Source organism: Tympanuchus pallidicinctus, unplaced genomic scaffold, assembly GCF_026119805.1.
Source record: "Tympanuchus pallidicinctus isolate F22 unplaced genomic scaffold, pur_lepc_1.0 scaffold1, whole genome shotgun sequence".
Classification (NCBI taxonomy): domain Eukaryota; kingdom Metazoa; phylum Chordata; class Aves; order Galliformes; family Phasianidae; genus Tympanuchus; species Tympanuchus pallidicinctus.
In genome coordinates this window covers 58,111,030-58,130,249 of record NW_026294618.1, presented here as the reverse complement: position 1 = coordinate 58,130,249, position 19,220 = coordinate 58,111,030, and the positions used below count along the sequence as shown (strand labels likewise).

The 19,220-nt window shown below is 43.5% G+C and overlaps 1 protein-coding gene and 1 long non-coding RNA gene across 7 annotated transcripts in view; both read left to right on the top strand.

The window, feature by feature from the left end:
• Window positions 1–1,521: 1,521 nt before the first annotated feature.
• Window positions 1,522–2,687, top strand: LOC128078928 (uncharacterized). Its single transcript, XR_008205927.1, has 2 exons — window positions 1,522–1,591; window positions 1,899–2,687. It is a non-coding gene; the product is annotated as an uncharacterized LOC128078928 (long non-coding RNA).
• Window positions 2,688–4,457: 1,770 nt separating this feature from the next.
• The window catches only part of TMEM181 (transmembrane protein 181), a 30,681-nt gene continuing 15,918 nt past the window's right edge, over window positions 4,458–19,220 (top strand). Inside the window, exons 1-2 of one of the 6 annotated variants that reach the window (XM_052679476.1) lie at window positions 4,458–4,680; window positions 15,361–15,464. In XM_052679476.1, the coding sequence (XP_052535436.1) occupies window positions 15,371–15,464 (94 nt within the window). In that variant the 5' untranslated portion in view covers window positions 4,458–4,680; window positions 15,361–15,370. Of the gene's footprint in view, window positions 4,746–9,900; window positions 10,030–15,065; window positions 15,266–15,360; window positions 15,465–19,220 lie in introns of those variants that run through there. The other 5 variants (XM_052679437.1, XM_052679429.1, XM_052679445.1 and 2 more) reach the window with 5 other exon arrangements.

Below are 19,220 nucleotides of genomic sequence, written 5' to 3'. Positions count from 1 at the left end.
TGAGTAAAAATAAGTTGCTGCATGTCACGTTCTGTATTTAATCTTGTGTTTTGCTTTGTGGTTCAGAAGCAATTAGCTGAAGAGAGGAGGCGCACAGGCACAGAGTAAAACCTTTGTTTTACTGCATGTTTCTGGTTAGATGTAGCAGTACCTAAAGGTTGTTTTCATTGATGTACATGTGGCTGTGCATGCAGGCAATAATCTGCTTCTAAGAGGGAAAGGAGAAGCTTTCCAAAACTTTTGACACTTTTCATTATTTTGCTGTTTAATTGCTTCCCTTGAGATATATGTAAAACAGTTCAGAAACAAACAGAACAGTTATAAATAATTTTAAAGTGTCATCAGAATAATAATATGTAGTGCTCAAGTAGCAAGATTTTGGCGGCAAGAAGGCTGCAAGGCCTCTGTGATGTGGGGGCAGGACTGCCGTGGGTTGGACACAGCTGGTTCCAGGCTGCTCTGATGGCCCCACCTCAGGGCAGGGCTGGGCCCCGCCACCAAGATGGCGGCACCACAGCGAAAGTGTGCTTAAGAAAGGGCAGAAAATGGTGGACAGAGAGAGGAGGGGGGACAAAGAGAGTGAGAAACATCAGGGAGCACCAAGGCAGGAGGAGGAGGAGAAGGTGCTCCGTGACGCCCTGTCAAAGGGACCACTGCCCATGGAGAGGACTGAAATACTGATCTCAACTGACAATTAATTAACTTAGATTTCCTTGTGTTAAGACTGTTTTGACCCTGACGTTGGTGTCCCTGTCTTTATATCAGCCTGCCACCCACATTTAGCCTTATTATTGCCATATTGTTATTCAATTAATACTGTATATTCCTAAAAGATGAGATTTTATCTCACAAGGGACCTGACTTTCAAAGAAAGGATAATAGGCATCTTAAAATCAACATAAAGCATACACATCAAATGTTTTGCTTAAAATAGGCACTTTATAGTCACACTTTATAACTGGCAGCATATAACGTTATATGTATTTTCTCAAACATTTTTTAACTTTCTAGAAAATAAAGCTGTATGGTTTGAAGATAGTGCTTATGAGGCATGCTTGCTACATTCTGCTGTGTGAGAATTAGGAAGTAAAAAATGATGATCTATTTCACTGATTAAGGAAACCAAAATACAAACGGTAAACAGTAATTAAAAGTAAGTGAGTAGTCTTAAGACTTCACTGTTTATTACCTAGAAGTCACAAGTTGTTGAGTTTTTATCTTCCCTTTCAACTACCATTTTTAACATGAGTAGGGATAGTTAAACTGCTGTGTGCTATCAGAAACTTTTATTCCAACTGCGATTGATGCTTGAAAGCCAGTAATCACACTAAAACACCACGTTAAAATGTAACTTTAGGACCTTTGTATATGAGAACTGCTGAATCACGGCCTGAACCTATGATTGACCACCTGAGGCGAGCAATGAGTTAGCCCTGAGAGCACAGGTGAAGACAATTCTCCTGTGCTACTGGAAGGGATGGAGCCTGGCTCCATCTCTCCTAAACCCCATGTAAGAGCTGACTACCACTGGGGAAGAATCTCTTTTGGAGATTGCTCCTCTTGGAGTCTTCTCAGTGAGCCCAGGACAAGGGTAAGCTTTCTTCTTTAGTGTGATAACCTGTTTAGACTAACTTTCCTGTATATTTCTTAATTATAGCATTTATATATATATATATATATTCATTGATTACGCATCCTTGTCATGCTCCCAATTAGTCCGTTTAGGTCTTCCCTTTGCTTTCCAAGTGGGCTTTTCCATCCCAGCCATACCATCAGTGGTAATTAAGTTTTCCTCTTTCCAATCCTTGAAACTACCTTTCAAAGGGAATCTTCTTATCTTTTGATCAAAAGAAATTGTAGATCTCATTTTATTTTCTTGTCTTCCCATCTCTTCAAAGCAGGCAGAAAAATTTGTCTCTGAAGACAGGAAGAGATGAGTGTTTCTTGCCTGACTGATCTGAGGAGTCAGGACTCCCAGCTGCAGCGAGTTGCCGAAAGCTTCATTCCTTACAGTGATGACAAGCCCAGCCATGGCTCCAAAGCCCCTGTCAGCTAAGAGATTATTTGCTAAAGATGATCTGTCAAGGGCTGTCCTAGCTGATGCCTCTGTGCCACTCTTCAAATAAACGAGCAGCCTTGCATCACTGTGAGTGACCCAGCACACCCCCGTGATCCTCTGCAGGAGCAGTAAGGGCCGTATGGCAACAGCCACAGGCATGGAACTGATTAGCTGTGACCAACTGGTTTTCTGACAGGAGGCAACAGTCAAACCAAGGTGGTTTGGGAACAGGCAGGGGTTATCTTCTTCCCCTATCAAGGCTGTAGTGAAGAAGATGGTGGGATAGACCAAGGTCTTGAAGTTCCTGTGGGGCTTAGCACAGTTTCTACTCATCCTATTCAGGGATGCTCACTGACAGCTCCTGCAGGCAGCTAGATCCAGACGTGTATTTGCAGCCTGATGACAGCAGCTTATACTGTCTTACCTTGGGAAAGTTATCATGAACATCTGTGTTTTTTTCTGTGAGATCTGATGTGCCAGTCCTTAGCTCCCCTCTGAAGGGAAACAGCAGTTGTTGCAGTCTGAAGCTGCCTCTCTCCAGCTCAGAGCAATTTTGAAGGGGAAAATATTTTCTGAACAGCTGTGCCTGATTGTGCTTTTTCTTCTTTTGCTGGAAAAAAAAAATAAATAATAATAATAAGAAGGACCTCAATTGGCAGCATGTATTTCTTCACCTTCTCAGCACCAGCTACTGTTTCTTCTGAAAGAGCCTAAAGTAATAATCTGAATGCATTTACTTGGATTTCTAAGCTTTGTGTTTAGATACTATCGGAATCTAATGTATGTGGCTAATGTGTAAAATGCTAACTATACACAGGGGAGAATCGGAAAGAAAAACTATGTTGAAGACTTCTGTTAAGCTCCACCTCCAAAATAAACCTTATCCACATGAGATTATATGCTGCACGCAGTGAGCAGATGTTGAGCTTGATCACGTTGTAGTTATAGACTCCTGGGGCTGTTCTTCCCCTCGCTGGGAGCACCCAGGGGATGTATGAAGTTCCAGACATTTAGCTTCTAACTGAGATTTATAGGATTCTCAACATTGCTTTAGGTTGGCTTGTTCCCAGATGCAGTTTGATGCTGCCTGTCTCTTATTATGTGCTGTAAAAAGCAGCAGAACTCAAACAAGACTGACACAGAAGTTGCTGTTTTAAGTGTTCTCAAAGTGCCCTGAAATGCATATGACAAGTTGTTGCCCTCAGAGTCAAAGTGCAGGGAATTTGCTGGTTGCTCTTGCATCTTGTCAAAACTGTGAGTCTTTGACCTCCCTTTGCTTTTAATGAAGTTGTGCAATCTGCAGAATTGGATGCTTTTCTGTGCCAGCCTACTGTAATCCATGAATGTACCAAATAGGCAGGAAACAATGATAACCTATAAAGACAGCAGTGTGATCAGTTGGCTCCTGAGGAGTTATGGTTTAATTCATTAGAATTTGCCAAAAGAAGACAGGCAGGTGGTTTTAATACTAGTGACTGTTTTGTATTGTCTGTTTTAATGATCAAGCTCTGCCCTAAAGTGGCGAGTCTCTTTGCTCCTCTTTGGGCCTTCTGCCAGAACAGTTCATGTTCTATTGTTTGTAGCCTTCCAGCCTAAGTGTGTGTGTGTGTGTGTGTGTGTGTGTGTGTGTGTGTGTGGCTTTTATCTTGTTGCCTATGTCTTTTCAGACGTAGAAATTCCCAGAGCTGGGAAGGAAAATTTCTCATTTGAAGACAATTCTTCCTCTCCTTACCCCACCTATGGTGGGAGCCATGTTGTCAGGTTGCACCACCTGAAATGACATCTCGTGTACCTCATCTTGATGCGATGTGGAAGTTGACTGATAACTACAAGGGATAAAATGTAGACTGAGGGCAAAACTGCAAAACAGCTCAGTCTGACTTCCTGAACTCACGTAGGGAAGATGCTTCCATGGGAAAGACAGTAAAGCAGATTTTGAGATTTATATCTATGCTCTCTGGAAACAATAATAATGTATCAGTAGCAGCAGCAAGCTTTCATTCTTAGTATGCTCACCACAGCTGACGTGAATTCAATTCATGAAAAATATTAAGGTTGGAATTGATAGAGTCGTGTTTACTGAGGAAAGTTTAAAGTCTAACATAGGTGAAGGTGACACAGCACTATTCCAAGTGAAAAGGCATCAGTAGAAGCCATTCTTAAACTCCAAACAGCGTAATTCCTAAGGTCGGGCCCTTTGCAGCCTTACGACTGTGAAAAGAAGGTTTAGCATAGCATTTCTTTTACGCATATTAGGCTGCCAGAGGGTCAGGAAGGTAAAAGAGATTATGAATAATCAGGGCATTCATTGTAAACAGAGGCAGAATGCTTTTAAGAATAGAGTGGTTTGCGTATATATGTATATAAGGCATTCAGCCTCCATCTGTTCGCAGGGATGCTCAGCTGAAGCAGAGGTCTCTCCTCGGCCCTGGGCCGCGGCTGCCGCTGTCCGTAGTGCTGAAAAAGCAGCACCGAGCGGAAGCCCCACCCCGAGGAGCTGCGCAGCGCGGGGCGGGCCGTGCGGCGGCATGGCGGAGCGCTGCGCCTGAGGCGGCATGGAGGCGGATTTCGCCGCTTTCGGCAGCCCGCTGTGCGGCGAGCTCAAGCGCTTCTGCAAGCGGGTACGGGAGACCTACCGGGAGATCAGGGAGGACCTCACCCCCTACAAGGATGACCGCTATTATCGGTAGGCGCGGTGCGGAGCTCCCGGAGCGGGACCGTGTTGCAGGGGTGGCTCCGCGGGGCTGGCAGCGGGGAACGCGGGGGGTCCCGACTGGCCGATCCGAGGGTCTGGCCAAGGGGGAAAGGATCTGTGGTCGGTTTAAGGCACAAGGCCCTACTGATAGCTGGCAGCTCTCCAGGCGCTGCACAGCCAACCCAACACCCCCCTTCTGCCTCCAGCATCCAGATCGCACAGGTGCCTAGTGCAGATATCCCTCTGCACAGCCCTGCGCTAGGCCTATCCTCTGCCATGTAGCTGGGTATAAAAAGGCCACGAAACAGCGCTGGGAGAACTATAAAATCGGTTAGGATATGATAGTTATTGACGATGCTGGATTGGAAGGAATGATGGATGTCCTGAATGGAACTGTACTCTGCTTCTGTGCCTGTCTGCTGTGTCCATAATAGCTAGCGAGTATGCATGTTCGGGTATTGCACAAAGCTAGGAAAATAATGAAAGGTAATGGCCTCAAGTTGTGCCAAGGGATGTTCAGATATTCAGATATTAGGAAAAAAAATATTCTCAGAAATAGCGGCAGTGCATTAGAACAGACTGCCCAGAGAGGCAGGCACCTAGCATCCCTGGGGATGTTTGAGAAACTGTAGATGTGGCACTAAGGGACATGGCTAGTGGGCACGGTTGGGGTTGTCTGATGGTTGGACTAGATGATCTTAGTGGTCTTTTCCAACATTAAAGATTCTGTGACTCCAAATGTGTTTGAGGACATGGCTATAAATTAAATGAATTTTTGGCTCAGAGAAACGATTTGAAAAAGTTGAATGAAAATTAGAAGGAACAAATGCCAGGAACTACACAGACAATAATATTCACAAATACAGGTTGGGGAATGAAGAGTTACATATGTTTTTGTAAAAAAGGGTATGGGAACAGTGATGTTTTACAAGACAAGGGCATATCAAAAAAGACATGGATGTGGTGTCTGTTCACTTCAGGCAAAAAGAAAGGCTAGGCGCCTTGCGAGGTGCTCTCCTTTGAGCTCTACTATGAATCTGAGCATTATTACTTCTGAGTGTTTTTGGACAGTTCTCCTGCTTAGGTCATTGGATTTCAGTATGCTATGCCTGCTTTCCCCATTGAAGGCTGTGGAACATCATAGTGAACCTAGCCTCTTGTTCTCAATAGCAAGGATTACAGAGCATCATACAGGTTGGAAAAAGCACCTGGCAGCTTGGCAGAGTTTAAAACAGCCACGGTCTGTGCTGTCAGAGCAGGCTCATTGCACCTGGGCACAATGTGTGGTACCATGGAAAGCAATGAAGTGTGATGAAGATCTACCTCTGTGCTTCTGGAGAGCAGTAATGAGTATTGACGCTGGAATGAATAAAGAAGGGAGGAACAACCTTTAGATTAAGAAATGAGAGGTCCTGGGATATGCGTGTGCTCAGTTTTCTTTTCAGAAGAAACCCAAGCTCTCTGAAGTAAATTCTTCTTAATGCTGTTATATGATTGCAAGTACATACGGAGGGACTTTTTGTGTTGAACAGAGAAGACATAACGTCACTGAATCAAATGGGCTTGTAGAGTTAGCATTAGATTGCCTTTCCTTCAGAGAGCATATCCCCACAAGGTATCCGTTGGAGAACTTTTAGGATGGTAAATGGTGAAATTGAGATATTTTGTGCTCTTGGGAAGGAGACAACTTTTCATGACAAAGATACTATGCTAGTATTTCTCTGCATTCCTAGGATCTTAACCTCACTGACTTAAACCAAATGAGTTTCTTGCTACTGTTACTGCATAGCTGGTATTGCATGAATGCATGGGTCAATGGATGCAGCAGTGCCATCTGCCTTTAGATTCTTGGTAAGATGGAAGATCTCTGGTCACTAGTTTTAGATACTACAGCGCATTCTTCTTACAGCCAACTCTCACTTGCGGGAAGGATAATGAAGAATTTCATCCTTTTTCTCTATTTTATTCAGTACTTTTGGTCAGGTTACAAATGAGCATCAACTCAAGAATACAATGGGGAGCCTAACTGCTCTGAAGACAAAAGACATTTTGGAAATTTGACAAAAGAATTGTGGTGTGGCTTCAAAACAAAGAGATTGTCTAAAATAGTGAGATTACTAAAAGCAAATAATGTATCAGACCAACAAAGTGAAAAGACAATAAAACCATATAAGAGCAAGTTTTTTCCTCTCATGCACTGTGTACATAAATGTGTGGCTATTGACCACTGCCAGTCTTAACTCTCTCCTCCTTCTTGAGAAGCCATTTGGCACTGACCGATAGTTTCCGTTGCCGTTATGGAAATTGAGAGCTCTAGTCCATTAAGTGTTAGGGTAGGAGAGGGGCTTGAGTTTGCAAGTAATCAATTTTTGCTAGGAAAGATAAATAAATAAATAAAACATTGACTGCTACAATCTCACTTCTGAGTTCTGCATGGACACTCAAGGAGTGTCAACGGGGAACAGGAACACTCAGGACTGAAAGGCTTTGGGGCAGAGGTGATGGAAGGATGGAAGAATACCAAAATTTGTGCCCTTTGTGTCTGGCAGGGTAGTAGCTCTTCTTGACTCTGCTTATGCATTATGTTGATATGTGCTCATCTTCAGGGACTGGGGAGTTGGTGAGGGGAATGACCTAGCTCAGAGGCAGCTGGTGAAGCTCTTATCCCAAGCAGATGTGCTCTCACTGCATGGTGGCTGAGTCACTTCTGATTCAGCTCTGATGCTGTCCCAGTCTAGTGACATCTTTTTGGTGACAATTTTCTTTAAGGCACTGTGCTTTTTTTTTTTTTAAACATGTTGTTCAACAGCCATATGTGATCGGCCTTTTCCTTGCTAATAGGTAACAACTAAAAGTGAGATACTCGTCAGCATCTCAAGCTATGTCATCCTCAGTCCTCAAAGCTGCAGAATTCACTCTGAATTCTGAATGAAAGGGAATCCACGTTAGTGAGTTTGTTCTGTTCAATAACCCGTAATCCAAATTGTGCCTTTTGATATACAACTCCATGAGCAAGTGGCGCTGGATGACCTAGCTCTTGAGAGAGGATGAGGAGAGCAGGGTTAGCCATGTCTCAGTATGCCAGTCAGTGCCATCTGTCTAGGTTAAGAGTTCCCTCAAGACAGTGTGGCGCTTTGTGGTATGCTTGAACAAAAGAAGTTTGCAGACTAGTGCATGTGATACTAAATAACCTAACTGGTGAGCCTGGAACAAGGTTGGATGGACGTAGTGCTGCTACAGCACTACGTAAGTCATTGGCATGCTGGGAGATGCTTGGTGCAGTAGATAATCTTAGAGAAGTCAGAAGGGAGAAGTGATACATTATCCTATCAGCCCTTGATTTATTACAGTGGTTTCAGAGCCTGTTCTAACTTTTAGCCCTGAAAAATGGCTGCAAACAGGCTACTTCAGTGAACACTTTGTTACCTGATGCCTCCACTCCCACCAGTGGCTTCCTTCCTTTTCCACTGTGCCTGCTAGGCCTTGGCAGGGCAGGAGGAGCTGGTGGAGAGCTGGCAGCTAATGACTCTCTCTTCCCTGCATTAAGCAATTTTAAATAAGATACTGGTTTAAAAAATGAGCTTACTGCCAATTGTACTAAAACACCTGCGCATTTTTTTCTTGAACATGTCATCAATGAGGTATGCCAAGCTTACTGGAAGGTACAGCCTGGCAGTCAGCTGACATGTATTTCTGTGAGAGTTTCATAACTCTGTCCTCAGGCTAACATTGCAGAGTTCAGCATTCTGGAAATATTTTTATAGGAAAACAAGCAATTAAAGTGCCTTCCTGATAAACAGGAGAGCAGGAGGGTGGCTTAATTGAGGTCTATCTTCAGAATTGATTAACTGTAAGCAACAACTTGATATTCATGAAAAAAACAATGTCAGGTTAATGAACATAGCCTGCTAGCCTATCAGCTGATACAGGGAAGCACCGTGCTGATGTCGAGTTTAGCAGTGATACTCCAAGATTAAGAGAATGACCTACAGGCTGCTCTGAATGGCTCTAGTGTGAAGGATGCAGCTGGGCCTGGAATGTCTCAGCACAGCCTTTTTGTGTGGTTATGGTGTGATCCCCCATGCTGTAAGCTCTGACTGAAGTGATGGGTACTGATGTCGCTGGCTAGACACATTGCCAGGAGCCTTCTGTTAGGTTCACCACAGCCACACGGGGGCAGACAGGACTGGCAGCTCACCAGTAACAATATCAATTGCCCTTAGGTTAATCAAGTAAAATTATTGAGAGTATATTATTGATGTTAAGTGCCTTTAAAAACGGACTGTAGTGAAACCATTTAGCTACCTAAGCAAGCTTTTAATGGAAGCATGGAGGAGATGTTTTTTAATCATACATTGGTTGATTGATGTGATTATTTCTGGAGTCACGCTGAGGTGGCTGGACCCTACATACATGACACATGTCACAGCTAGTAGGTAGCTCTGAGTCTCATCCTGTCCTGGGCACCAGGTATCCAAGTGTACCTCTGGGGTCAGCTTCTTCTCACAGGTAGCAGCAATAGGGATGGGAGGGAATGGCCTCAAGTTGCACCAGGGGAAGGTCAGGTTGGATATTAGGAAAAAATTCTTGTCAGGAAGAGCAGTGAGACGCACTGGTGCAGGATGCCCAGGGAGGTGGTGCAGTCACTGTCCCTGGAGGTGTTCAAGAGCCGTGTGGATGTGGCACTGAGGGACGTGGTCAGTGGTTGTGGTGGTGATGAGTTGGCAGTTGGACTAGGGATCTTAGAGGTCTTTCCAACCGTAATGATTCCATGATTCTAATTGCAGCACGGACTTTCAGAACCGAATGTTACAGCCATGAAAACTGAGCACAAAATACAAATTGGCAACATCTCCGGTTCACCAATTCTCATTATCTCCACCAGCTGCACTGACAGCAGTTGCCCAGCCTCGGGAGACTCAGCAGGAAGGCAGAATAAAACCCAGCTTCATCTCAGCACCTGTGCAAAATGAAGTTACTTCTAGAGGCTGCGAGATAACGGCTCACTCCCACGTTCCATCCCCAGCACCCGAGGTCCCCCGGCAGCGGAGCCGCTTCGTGCGCGGTGTCCGCCCCGTGTCCGCTGCCGCTCGCCGTAGCGCCGCCGCCGCCCCCTCCTAGCGGCGTCGCCCTTCGCTCCCGTGGCGGCGCGGCGGGGCGGGCGGGTGACGCAGTCGGAAGCCGCCGGGTGGTTTTGCCGGCGGTCCTGCCACGGCTGCGGCGCCGGCCGGTGGGGGTGGCGCCTGCACTGCGCATGCGGCGCCGGGATGGAGCCGTGAGTGGCGGTGGCGGCGGGGAGCGGCCGGGGGGGCGCGGGGCCGGGGATCGCGGGAGCTGCCGGGGCCGGGTGCGGTGCGCCGCGGGACTGCTCTGCCCCGCAGTTCAGTGGTGACTGCGGCGAGCGACTGTGCAGCAGCCCCGGGGCGGCCCGGCCCGCGGCAGGGCTGAAGGACGCTTGGTCGGGACGGGGAGGAAAAGTCCTTCTCCGCTCAGCGGCGGGAACCCGAGTTGTTGTTATCTGGCGTGCGCACCTCATTTCTCGTTAAGGAAATAGATCGGTGGGGTTGGATTGATTTTTGTGATTATTTGACTTGATTTCTGCGAATCAGAAAACTCAGAGAAGCCACACGCAGAAAGTTTTCTTTCCATATGGTGAATAACCCCACATCTCAGGTTGTGTCGGTGAAGGCAAGAGAAAAACCTGTTCCCCAGGTGTCCCTCTGCACCAACAGAGCAATAACCCTGGCTGATCGCTCCGACATTGGTGAGCAACGCAGAAAGGACGTAAAACAGCCACCAAAGACAGGAGCTGTTTGGTATAACCATGCTCAGCTGTCATGTAACAGTACCACACAGTGCTGCTGCTGCACGCAGCTGTGTGTCCAGCATCCTTCCTTAGCTGTTACTGTGGCATCGCGCATCTGCAAGGGGGAATTCATGGTGTGCTGGGGGACAGTGGAGCCAGCAGTGGCCTTTAAAAGAGGGAAATCAGGTATGTGCCTGTAGTCTTGGTGCTGTGGATGTGTATAGTGTATTCCTTATGTATTTGGTGAGACCACGCTTTGAGTACTGCTCACAACAAGAGAGGCGTTGAGGCACTGGAGTGTGTTCAGAGAAGGGCAATGAAGCTGTGAGGGGTCTGGAGCACAAGTCTTATGGGGAGCAAGGTGACGGAGCTGGGATGGTTTAGTCTGGAGAAGAAGAAGCTCGTGAGAGACCTTATTGCTTTCTGCAACTGCCTGAAAGGAGGTTGTGGCGAGTTCGGTTCGGTCAGTTCTCCCACATAACAGCAATTGGATGAGAGGGAACGCATCAAGTTGTGCCTGGAAGCATTCAGGTTGGATTTTAGGAAAAATACCCTTCTCAGAAAGAGTGGTGAGGCACTGGAACAGTTTGCTTGTGGATGTGATGGAGTCATGTCCCTGGAAGTGTTCAAGAACTGTGCAGAAGTGGCACTGAGGACATGGGTAGGGGGCATGGTGGGGATGGGCTGATGCTTGGTTTTCATGATCTTAGTGGTCTTTTCCAATCTTAATGATTCTATGTGCAGCACTTCAAATCAAAGTGGTTCCTGTGCTTTCATTTGGGAGAGTCTAAAAGGAGCATTTGGAGGCAGAGCATTATAGGCTAAAAAAACATGCGTAAAAGTGAACTATTTGTGGTTTTGATATCAACTGCTTCTTAATCCCACTTGTGTCCCATCCTCTTCATCTGAAAGTGATATTCTTAAGTGAAGAGCATTATAACTATTAAATGATTTGTTTTTAGTGATGACGTTGTAGTAGAGGCTGCATAGTGCAGGCAAGGGAAGTGATGTGATGTTGAGGAAATGAGAAATAGCCTGAGGTAAACAATTGTGTAACACCTTGACCCAAAACGTGGCTCAAAGAGCAAAATGTAACTCACCTTTATGTCTATTATGTGAATGGCTACTGAAAGATTACAGTTATTACAAGTATGCATTTCCATTGCTCGCCTGTCACGTTACATTGCTGTAGTTTTTACTGACTACCGTTTCAGATGTCGAATATATCCCTGTTGTATCGCTGTACATTCTGCTGTTTGCAGTTAGTTTTAATCTAATGTAGCTATAAAATATCACTTTCTATCCAAGTTAGCTTAAAAATCCAGCGTGTGAAAGTTTCCTGACAAATCTGTGAACATGGGATGTTTTTCCTTGAGCCTTATTAGGCTGCCTTGGCTGGAGTGAAAAGGCTTCTTCCACTGATAAAGGGAAGCACAATTCTTTACTCCCTTGTACAAGTGCTTCCAGAGTGAGGCTTCTTTTTGAATCTTCCCTTAAGTGCTTTCCAAACGTCTCATTCTTTTTAGGCCTTTCAGATGTTGGTAGGAAGTCATCAACTTGCATTTATCTGTGTTCATAAATTTTATATGATCTCTTTCCAAAAGGCAGATGTAAAACAGTGAGCGTGCAGGAGAGTCGTTTTATCTGCCTGTCTTGTCAGATGATGATAGGCTGAAATGGGACACCACAGAGTGACAAGGAAATTCTGTGAGTGCAAGGAGGGGTGATGGAAAATTACAGCACTCTGTAGGAGCGTTAATAAATTGTTGTTGGCTGTCATGATAACTGCAGTTAATATTTGGCTGAGCTTTCTTGTTTGCTCTTAACAAAAAGTGTTGTGTGGCGATTGTGACTTAAAAACAGTGAGGTGTTTTCACAAAGTCTCTGGAAGTTCTCTGGCACAGCATTTGTATCACTTCAGCACTGATGGAAGTGTTGGGGTGTAAGCTGCTGGGTTCCAGTGTTGCTGGTTTTGTGAGTAAAGGCCTTGATGTTTAACTATGTTTTGGCCAAAATCACCTTAGTTTAAGGTCTGGCTTCATAGTAAATGGCTTCTGAAGGGAGTGAGAATTATTCTTATAAATCTGTAGAGAATTCATCAGAATGGACTTTGGTGCTGTGTCAATAGGCATTTCTGAAGGACTGCTAGCGATGTTGTCACACAACCGGTTTTATCTCCAAATTGTTGCTAGGTAGGATGGTACTGCTGGCCAGCTGCATGCTACACAACTGTGGACTCACAGACCAGTTTAGGGAGCAAAGTTCAGTTATAGTTATCCTACCTGATCACATAGGACTTTAATGCACAGATGCATGTCCACAAGTTTGTATTTTCAGACTTTTTAAGGGGTCAGAAATCAGTGCGTTTCTTTTAAAGAGACAAAATGCTTCTGTTATCCTACAGACTGGAGTACTCCTGTTTCTCAAGGGCAATATACTTTGTGATTTACAATTTGTGATTGTTGCTAACATGGCAATGGAAGTACCAGACACTGATAACTGCTGGTGCAATGGTTTGAGATGGATGCGATTTGAGTCTGAGGGGATCTAATTCTACATACTTGGTTATGTGAGCAAATTCTGTGCATGCTAGATGATCTTTGAGGTCCCTTCCAACTCAAGCCATTCTACAATTCTTTGATACTTTTCAGTATGTATCTCATTTTCAAATCCTTACATGGATCATTTCAGTGAATGTTCTTTTTCTCAGATGAGCTATTTCATCTCCATTTGTTTGTTTGTTTTTCTTCTTACCCGGTCTTTTGCCTGGTCTCTGGGCAGATCAGTACAGCAGCACTGACCTGTGAAATACCTACACCTATTCTCTTAAATGAGACTTCAGGAGTAGCAGTGTGAAAAGCAAGGGGAGAAGACATAGCATGTCTGGTGTAAAATTCTCCTTGTAAAGTGTCAGCACACCTGCTTTTCAGGTGTATGCAAACCCATTTTGACTGTTAGGTGTTGCACCACCCAGAGAAACTGGAATAAAGAATGAACCAATGTCTGGAACAGGTTTCCTCGAAAGCTTGCGAGCACACCTGTGTTCTGGTGCAACACTAAGGGAAGGTGCTGATTGCTGGTAACTGTACAGCTGTGAGTGCTGGCTGAGGGAACCCTGGTGACTTTCCCTTCAGGAGGTGAAGCTGCTTTACATGTATTACACGTAATACAGCTCCGAATGTCTACAAAAACTTGGAAAATTGGAAGCTCATCAACAGAGCCAAGGATGTGCATAGCAAGTCAGAAGTGCATCAATCATGCACCAGGCCGTGGCTGTTAAGTATATTGCCAGATATAAGCTAAGATATGCGTGATAGTTCCCTACATATATATGTCATTTCTCTCACTTCAATTGTTCCCAGCACATGGAGTTAATTTTCATTTACTGGGCAGTGCTCAGTAGGTGCTCTTCCAGGGAGCATGTGGTATCCACTTAGGCTGTCACATTCAATGTAGGCATATTGGCTTTTTTAAAATGATTTTCACGTAGCAAGCACTTTCTTGTTGAGATTAGAGAGTTCTTGTTAAATCAAGAGAGTACCCCACATGTGATGTTCTTGGTAAACAAGGATCATCTGTAGAACTGAAGGTACCATTGAAAAATTGTCAGTCAGATAATATGTCTTACTTATTAATACTAGCACAAGAGTAATGGCTTTTAAGTGCACAAAGACTGAGGTGTTAAGACTTTGGTTTAAGAAAAGTAGTGTAGTTATTTCTCTGCAAAAATTGTGCAGGCAAGTCTTGATTTGGAGCGCCTCTATGAACTGGGATTTTTGAAAGTCAACTTAAAATTGCATTTGTCTGCAAGGCCTCTAAACTGGACTGGGTTGTTGCTCTGTGCAAGTGGTCACAAAAGTTACCCTGTGTTTGCTGATGCTTTCCAGAGTCCTGTAAAGCCACTTTGTGCAAACTTTTAACATTTACAGTCCCTTGCTTGCACTTCTCATTACTGCTGTGTTCTTTCTTTGTTTCCACGTCATCATTAAACAGATATTTTGGTATTTCAAACTCCACCATTAATTAAAAAAATGCAAAAAAAAAAAAAAAAAATGCAATTTATTCTGTAATATTTACCTTTAAGAAAATTTAGATTGTTATTATATGTTTTTACTAGTTCATAGTGAATTGTTTGCCTCGCTTTCTCTTTGGACAATAGAAAATCTTAGTATAAAAAAACATGCAAAATTTGTCTGTTGTGGCATATGGGTGTATGTGCCCATTCATCTGTCTGATAATACCTAGTAGTTATCTTTGCTCTATAAGGTAGCATTAGTTTGTATTCTTTTCTTAGTATTGCATGTTACCACAAAGATTGGTTTAATATTTTTTGTGGAGGAATGAACAGTGAAAGAGATTGTATGGGAACTGTTGAGTCACAGCCTGAACCACTGATTGAGCACATGGGGAAAGGACCTGGTCAGCCCTGGGTGACCAGGGCACAGGTGAAGGCAGTTCAGCTGTGTGATGAGTGGAGCCTGGCTGCACCTCTCTTAGACCTCATTTAAGGGCTGACTGCAGCTGAGGAAGGATCTCTTTATGGAGATCCCTCCTTGGTGAAGCTTTCCCCTGCAAACCTGGAATCTTCTGATATGGTTGAGCAGTTTTCTTCCCTTCCTATGTAGTACCTTTCTATCATGCTGGTCCTTCTGTCATCACAACCTTTGTTGTAACACCTTTTCCATTGTATTGATCTGTCCAACAGGTACAGGGGTGGGGTTTTTTTGTTGTTTTTTTTTTGTTTTTATAATTTAGGAATATGATTGACAGCTAATTCTGTGCTTTCTTTTGTTTCTGTAGGCTGGCACCGATGCGATTGTATACGCTGTCCAAACGACATTTTGTCCTGGTCTTTGTAGTATTCTTTGTCTGTTTTGGTTTGACAGTCTTCATAGGAATAGCAGGTAAGGATGTTGCCTTTTTAAAATATTACCTTTTTGTATTCTTTGTCTTAGTGTCCTGGTATTTACAGATGTGGGTGAAAGCTAATGAGCGTACTGCCCCTGAGACATCTGAGGAAATATAACTTCTTACTGGGGAGGAACATTTCTTCTCTGTTTTTTTGTTTTTTTTTCTTAATAGGGATACTACCATGTTAGACCATTTAACAGCTCCTCACATGATATCTTATTTCTGTATCAGCTGGCATGATCTGTGCTGCTCAATGACGACCATCTTGACCAGTCTTTGCACCTGTCTCTATCTCTACCCCATCCTTCGCTTCCTTTTAGAAGGAAGAGGCCTGCAGGGGCATTTGGCTCATCCAGTCCTGCCTGACTTGGGCTTTTTGTGTGTATCCATACCCTATAGAAAGCACTTTATTCATGGTAACATTAAAAATTTACCTATGGAACAAGTCCATTGTTCCTGCTGCTTGACTGTTGAGGCCTAAGGTTTGAACAGAATTTATTTCAGTTCTTGAAGATTGACCCGTGTTTTTCCTCTGACTTGCCTAAGGATGCTGAAGGGCATTATTTTGTGACTAAAATACTAAAAAAATACTTTTACATTTTATATGAATGATAAAATGGAAAACTGAGATTAGGTCAGTTTTAAGAATTGCTTAAAATTGTTTTACCTGAGAATGGGCGAGCAGCCATCTGTGCTCTTTGAGAATTTCATTCTTAATTAAGAGTGAATCCTAAAATAGAGCTGTAGGTCTTTTGTGTTATATCTGCCTGCACGCAGATCTAGTGCTGTGGGTGCCTTTGTTCCAGGGCTGCTGTAAGCAGTGCTCCAACATCTGCACTGTGCCAGGCTTCCAGGTCTAGTCTGCGGTTCCCTTCAGAAGTTGGCAAAGCTGGAAAGTTGTTTTCCTTGTGAGACTGGTTTGTTGGATGGCTTTGTTGACGAAGCTTGGACGCAGTTCATTATTATAACTTAATTATTTTTAAAAGAAAGTTGTTTGCCTTGGGAGGAGAGCCACGGAATGAACACTTACACTGTGGTGATTTTTAATGGCTTTGGCTGACAGCTTCATGCTTCCTGTTAACAGAGGGAGGGGCACGAACAATAGAGCATTCACTCATCAAAGGGTGTGGTATGAGCCAAACTCACCAAACCCAGAGGTAAATGAAAAGGTGGGAGATGCATCCAGCTTTATGTGCGACCTATATACCATTCCCCATACAGTGGTGGTTCTTTTGGGAAGGTTAGCAGTCTTAACTACTCATCTGAGTAAAGAATATAGCTTACTCTGAGGAGGCTGTTCCTTTTCAGTTCTTGTAACCTAAGAAGTGTGGATTTGTTTTTTTGCAGGTTACACTTGCTCGCTTTCCCTTTGTGTGTCTTTGTGATCGTTGTGGTGAGATGAGTGCAAGGACAGGATAAGTGCAGAACTCATTTCCTGTACCTATGCAGTTTTCATGTTCTTCATCTCAGAGTGGTTCTCTGCTTCCGAATGTGATTCTGTTAACTTAGCAAGAATAAAGGAAAGCAATAACAATGCAATTTAAGTACAGTTGTTGTTGTTTTATTCAATGATAAGACCGCAAGACGTTTCTGTCAGATGCTTTAAAAAGCTTTAGTATATTGCTTACTAGAGGCACAGCAGTAGAACCGAGTTACTGTTTTGGTTGCTGTTCAGTTTTGAAAAACTGGGATTGTGATCACTTTTCTTCAGTATTTTTTCATATCTTCTGGTTTATTTTTAAAAAGAGCTCTTCAGAAAGTTTTGTTCTGATGTTTTTTCGTTAATGCTTAACTACTGAAATGTGATGCCTAATCAACTCTGAGCAGTTACAGAAAAGCAATTATGCTTTTTGAGATAAAAATACTGGCCAAAAATGTAGCCAGGCAGTAGTTTGTATGTACTTGAGAACCGGGAAGTTCAGTAATTCTCAGCCGGCTTTGTAACAAATAGCTGCTTGTGAAATTGAATTGTAATATGAAGCTTAAGGTCTGTAAAATGGTTAATATTGTAGTTGGAGTGGTTATAGAAGCCCAAGCAATACTGCATGTTTATCTTAACTGTCGTGTCAGCTAACGTAAGAGTCTTGCCCAGAATGAGCTCATGAATAAGCTCACTCATTTATAAACCCTTCTTTTCTGTTGCTTCTCTGTCATAACTTTGAATTCCATGGTCTTTGTAGAAAAACTGTCTTTATTGCATAGTTTTTAATACTAATATTATGGCTGGAACAGCATGTTTAAAGGATTGGTAACTTGTGTTAAATTGCCATACCAAACAGGAGAGAAACTTGGACAAGGAAGGCTAACTGGGACTGGAACCAGAGACCCAGGCGCACATAGATGCCCTGTTTATTCCCTAGATGCTGTGCATCTCAGTGTTTGTTCACACCCCAGTATATACTTGCAGACCTTTTCCTACTATTCTCTGTGATTTTTCAAGCTTAGTTATTGTGTGTGTGTACTCGTGCCTGAGTATTATTTCCTTTTCTCCCTAATCCTATTCTTTCTCCCTAGTCCTCTGTGTTCTTGCATATTTAAGAAGATGAAGGAAAGACGTTGTTGCTGTCTACAACCTTATCAGAGAATAAAGAAAAGATGGGACTAGACTCTTCTCATAAGTGTATGGTGACAGGGAGAGAGGCAACAGATGCAAGCTGGAATGCAGGACATTGCAGTTAGATATTAAGAACTATTGCTGTTGTATTCTTTTTAATCATGAGTGGTTACAGATTGCCCAGGGGTGTTCTGGGAGCCTCTGTGCTTAAAGGTTTTCAGGACTTAGCTGTATGTGATCCTGATCTAATTCCATCTCTTTGGAGGGAAGGGTTGAGCCAGACAGCTGCTGGAGTTTTTTTCTAAAATAAACAAAGGTTTTGTATTTTCCCCATTTACTGCATACAGATGTAGAGGGGAGCAGGATGTGAGTGGACAGATGTAGTTAATCAGTACACATTCAGTGTGTGTGTCTTTATCTGGAGAAATCGGAGGAGTGATTGCCATAGGAGCAGGAATGTGGGAGAGAGCTGGGTATCTCCCACTACAGGTGGACTTGAAACTTTGATTGATTGGATTGTGTGTTTTAGGAGAACTTGTTTGTAGAACTTCTGTGCAATTACATTTATTGCGATGGTGTACATAATATATTACAGCTCCCCATTTTTATAGAAAAGAAGGGTCCCAATCTGGCTGGTCTGAGCACTATTCCTAACCACACTTGTGGGTTGCCTTCCTTGAACAGCCCATACGGTCAAGATCCTGCACGAGCTACGAAGTACGGTCACTAATTATGCAATCAAATACTCTACATGCACATAAAAAGGCATTGTAATTGCTCAGTCAGATGCAATATAATGTATTTGTCCAGTTGTGAGTGCAATGCAATATAGTTGTTATCTTCCAAGTAAATTGGGTAATGGTAGCAGTTTGGCCATAAAAACTGGAGAGATAAGTGCAGTTAAAAAAAGCTGTTTTTTCAGATGCTTTTGCAGCCCTTGATTGAGCTTCAAGGTGCTGTAACAGCAGTGCCTCTGCTGCTCACTTGGCTTTTTCTGGAGCCGACTACTTTCATGACTGTGACACACAGGGAGGGGAAACATAGAATGTACAGCACGTAGCATTAGGGAAAATACACCATGTCTTTGTTGTTGTAATTTGGAGTATGCATGTAGAACTTCTGATGTAGAGTTCTTCATTAATAATTTACACCCTATTTATGCTCAGGAAGATTATGGCAGAATCTGTGGGGGGGG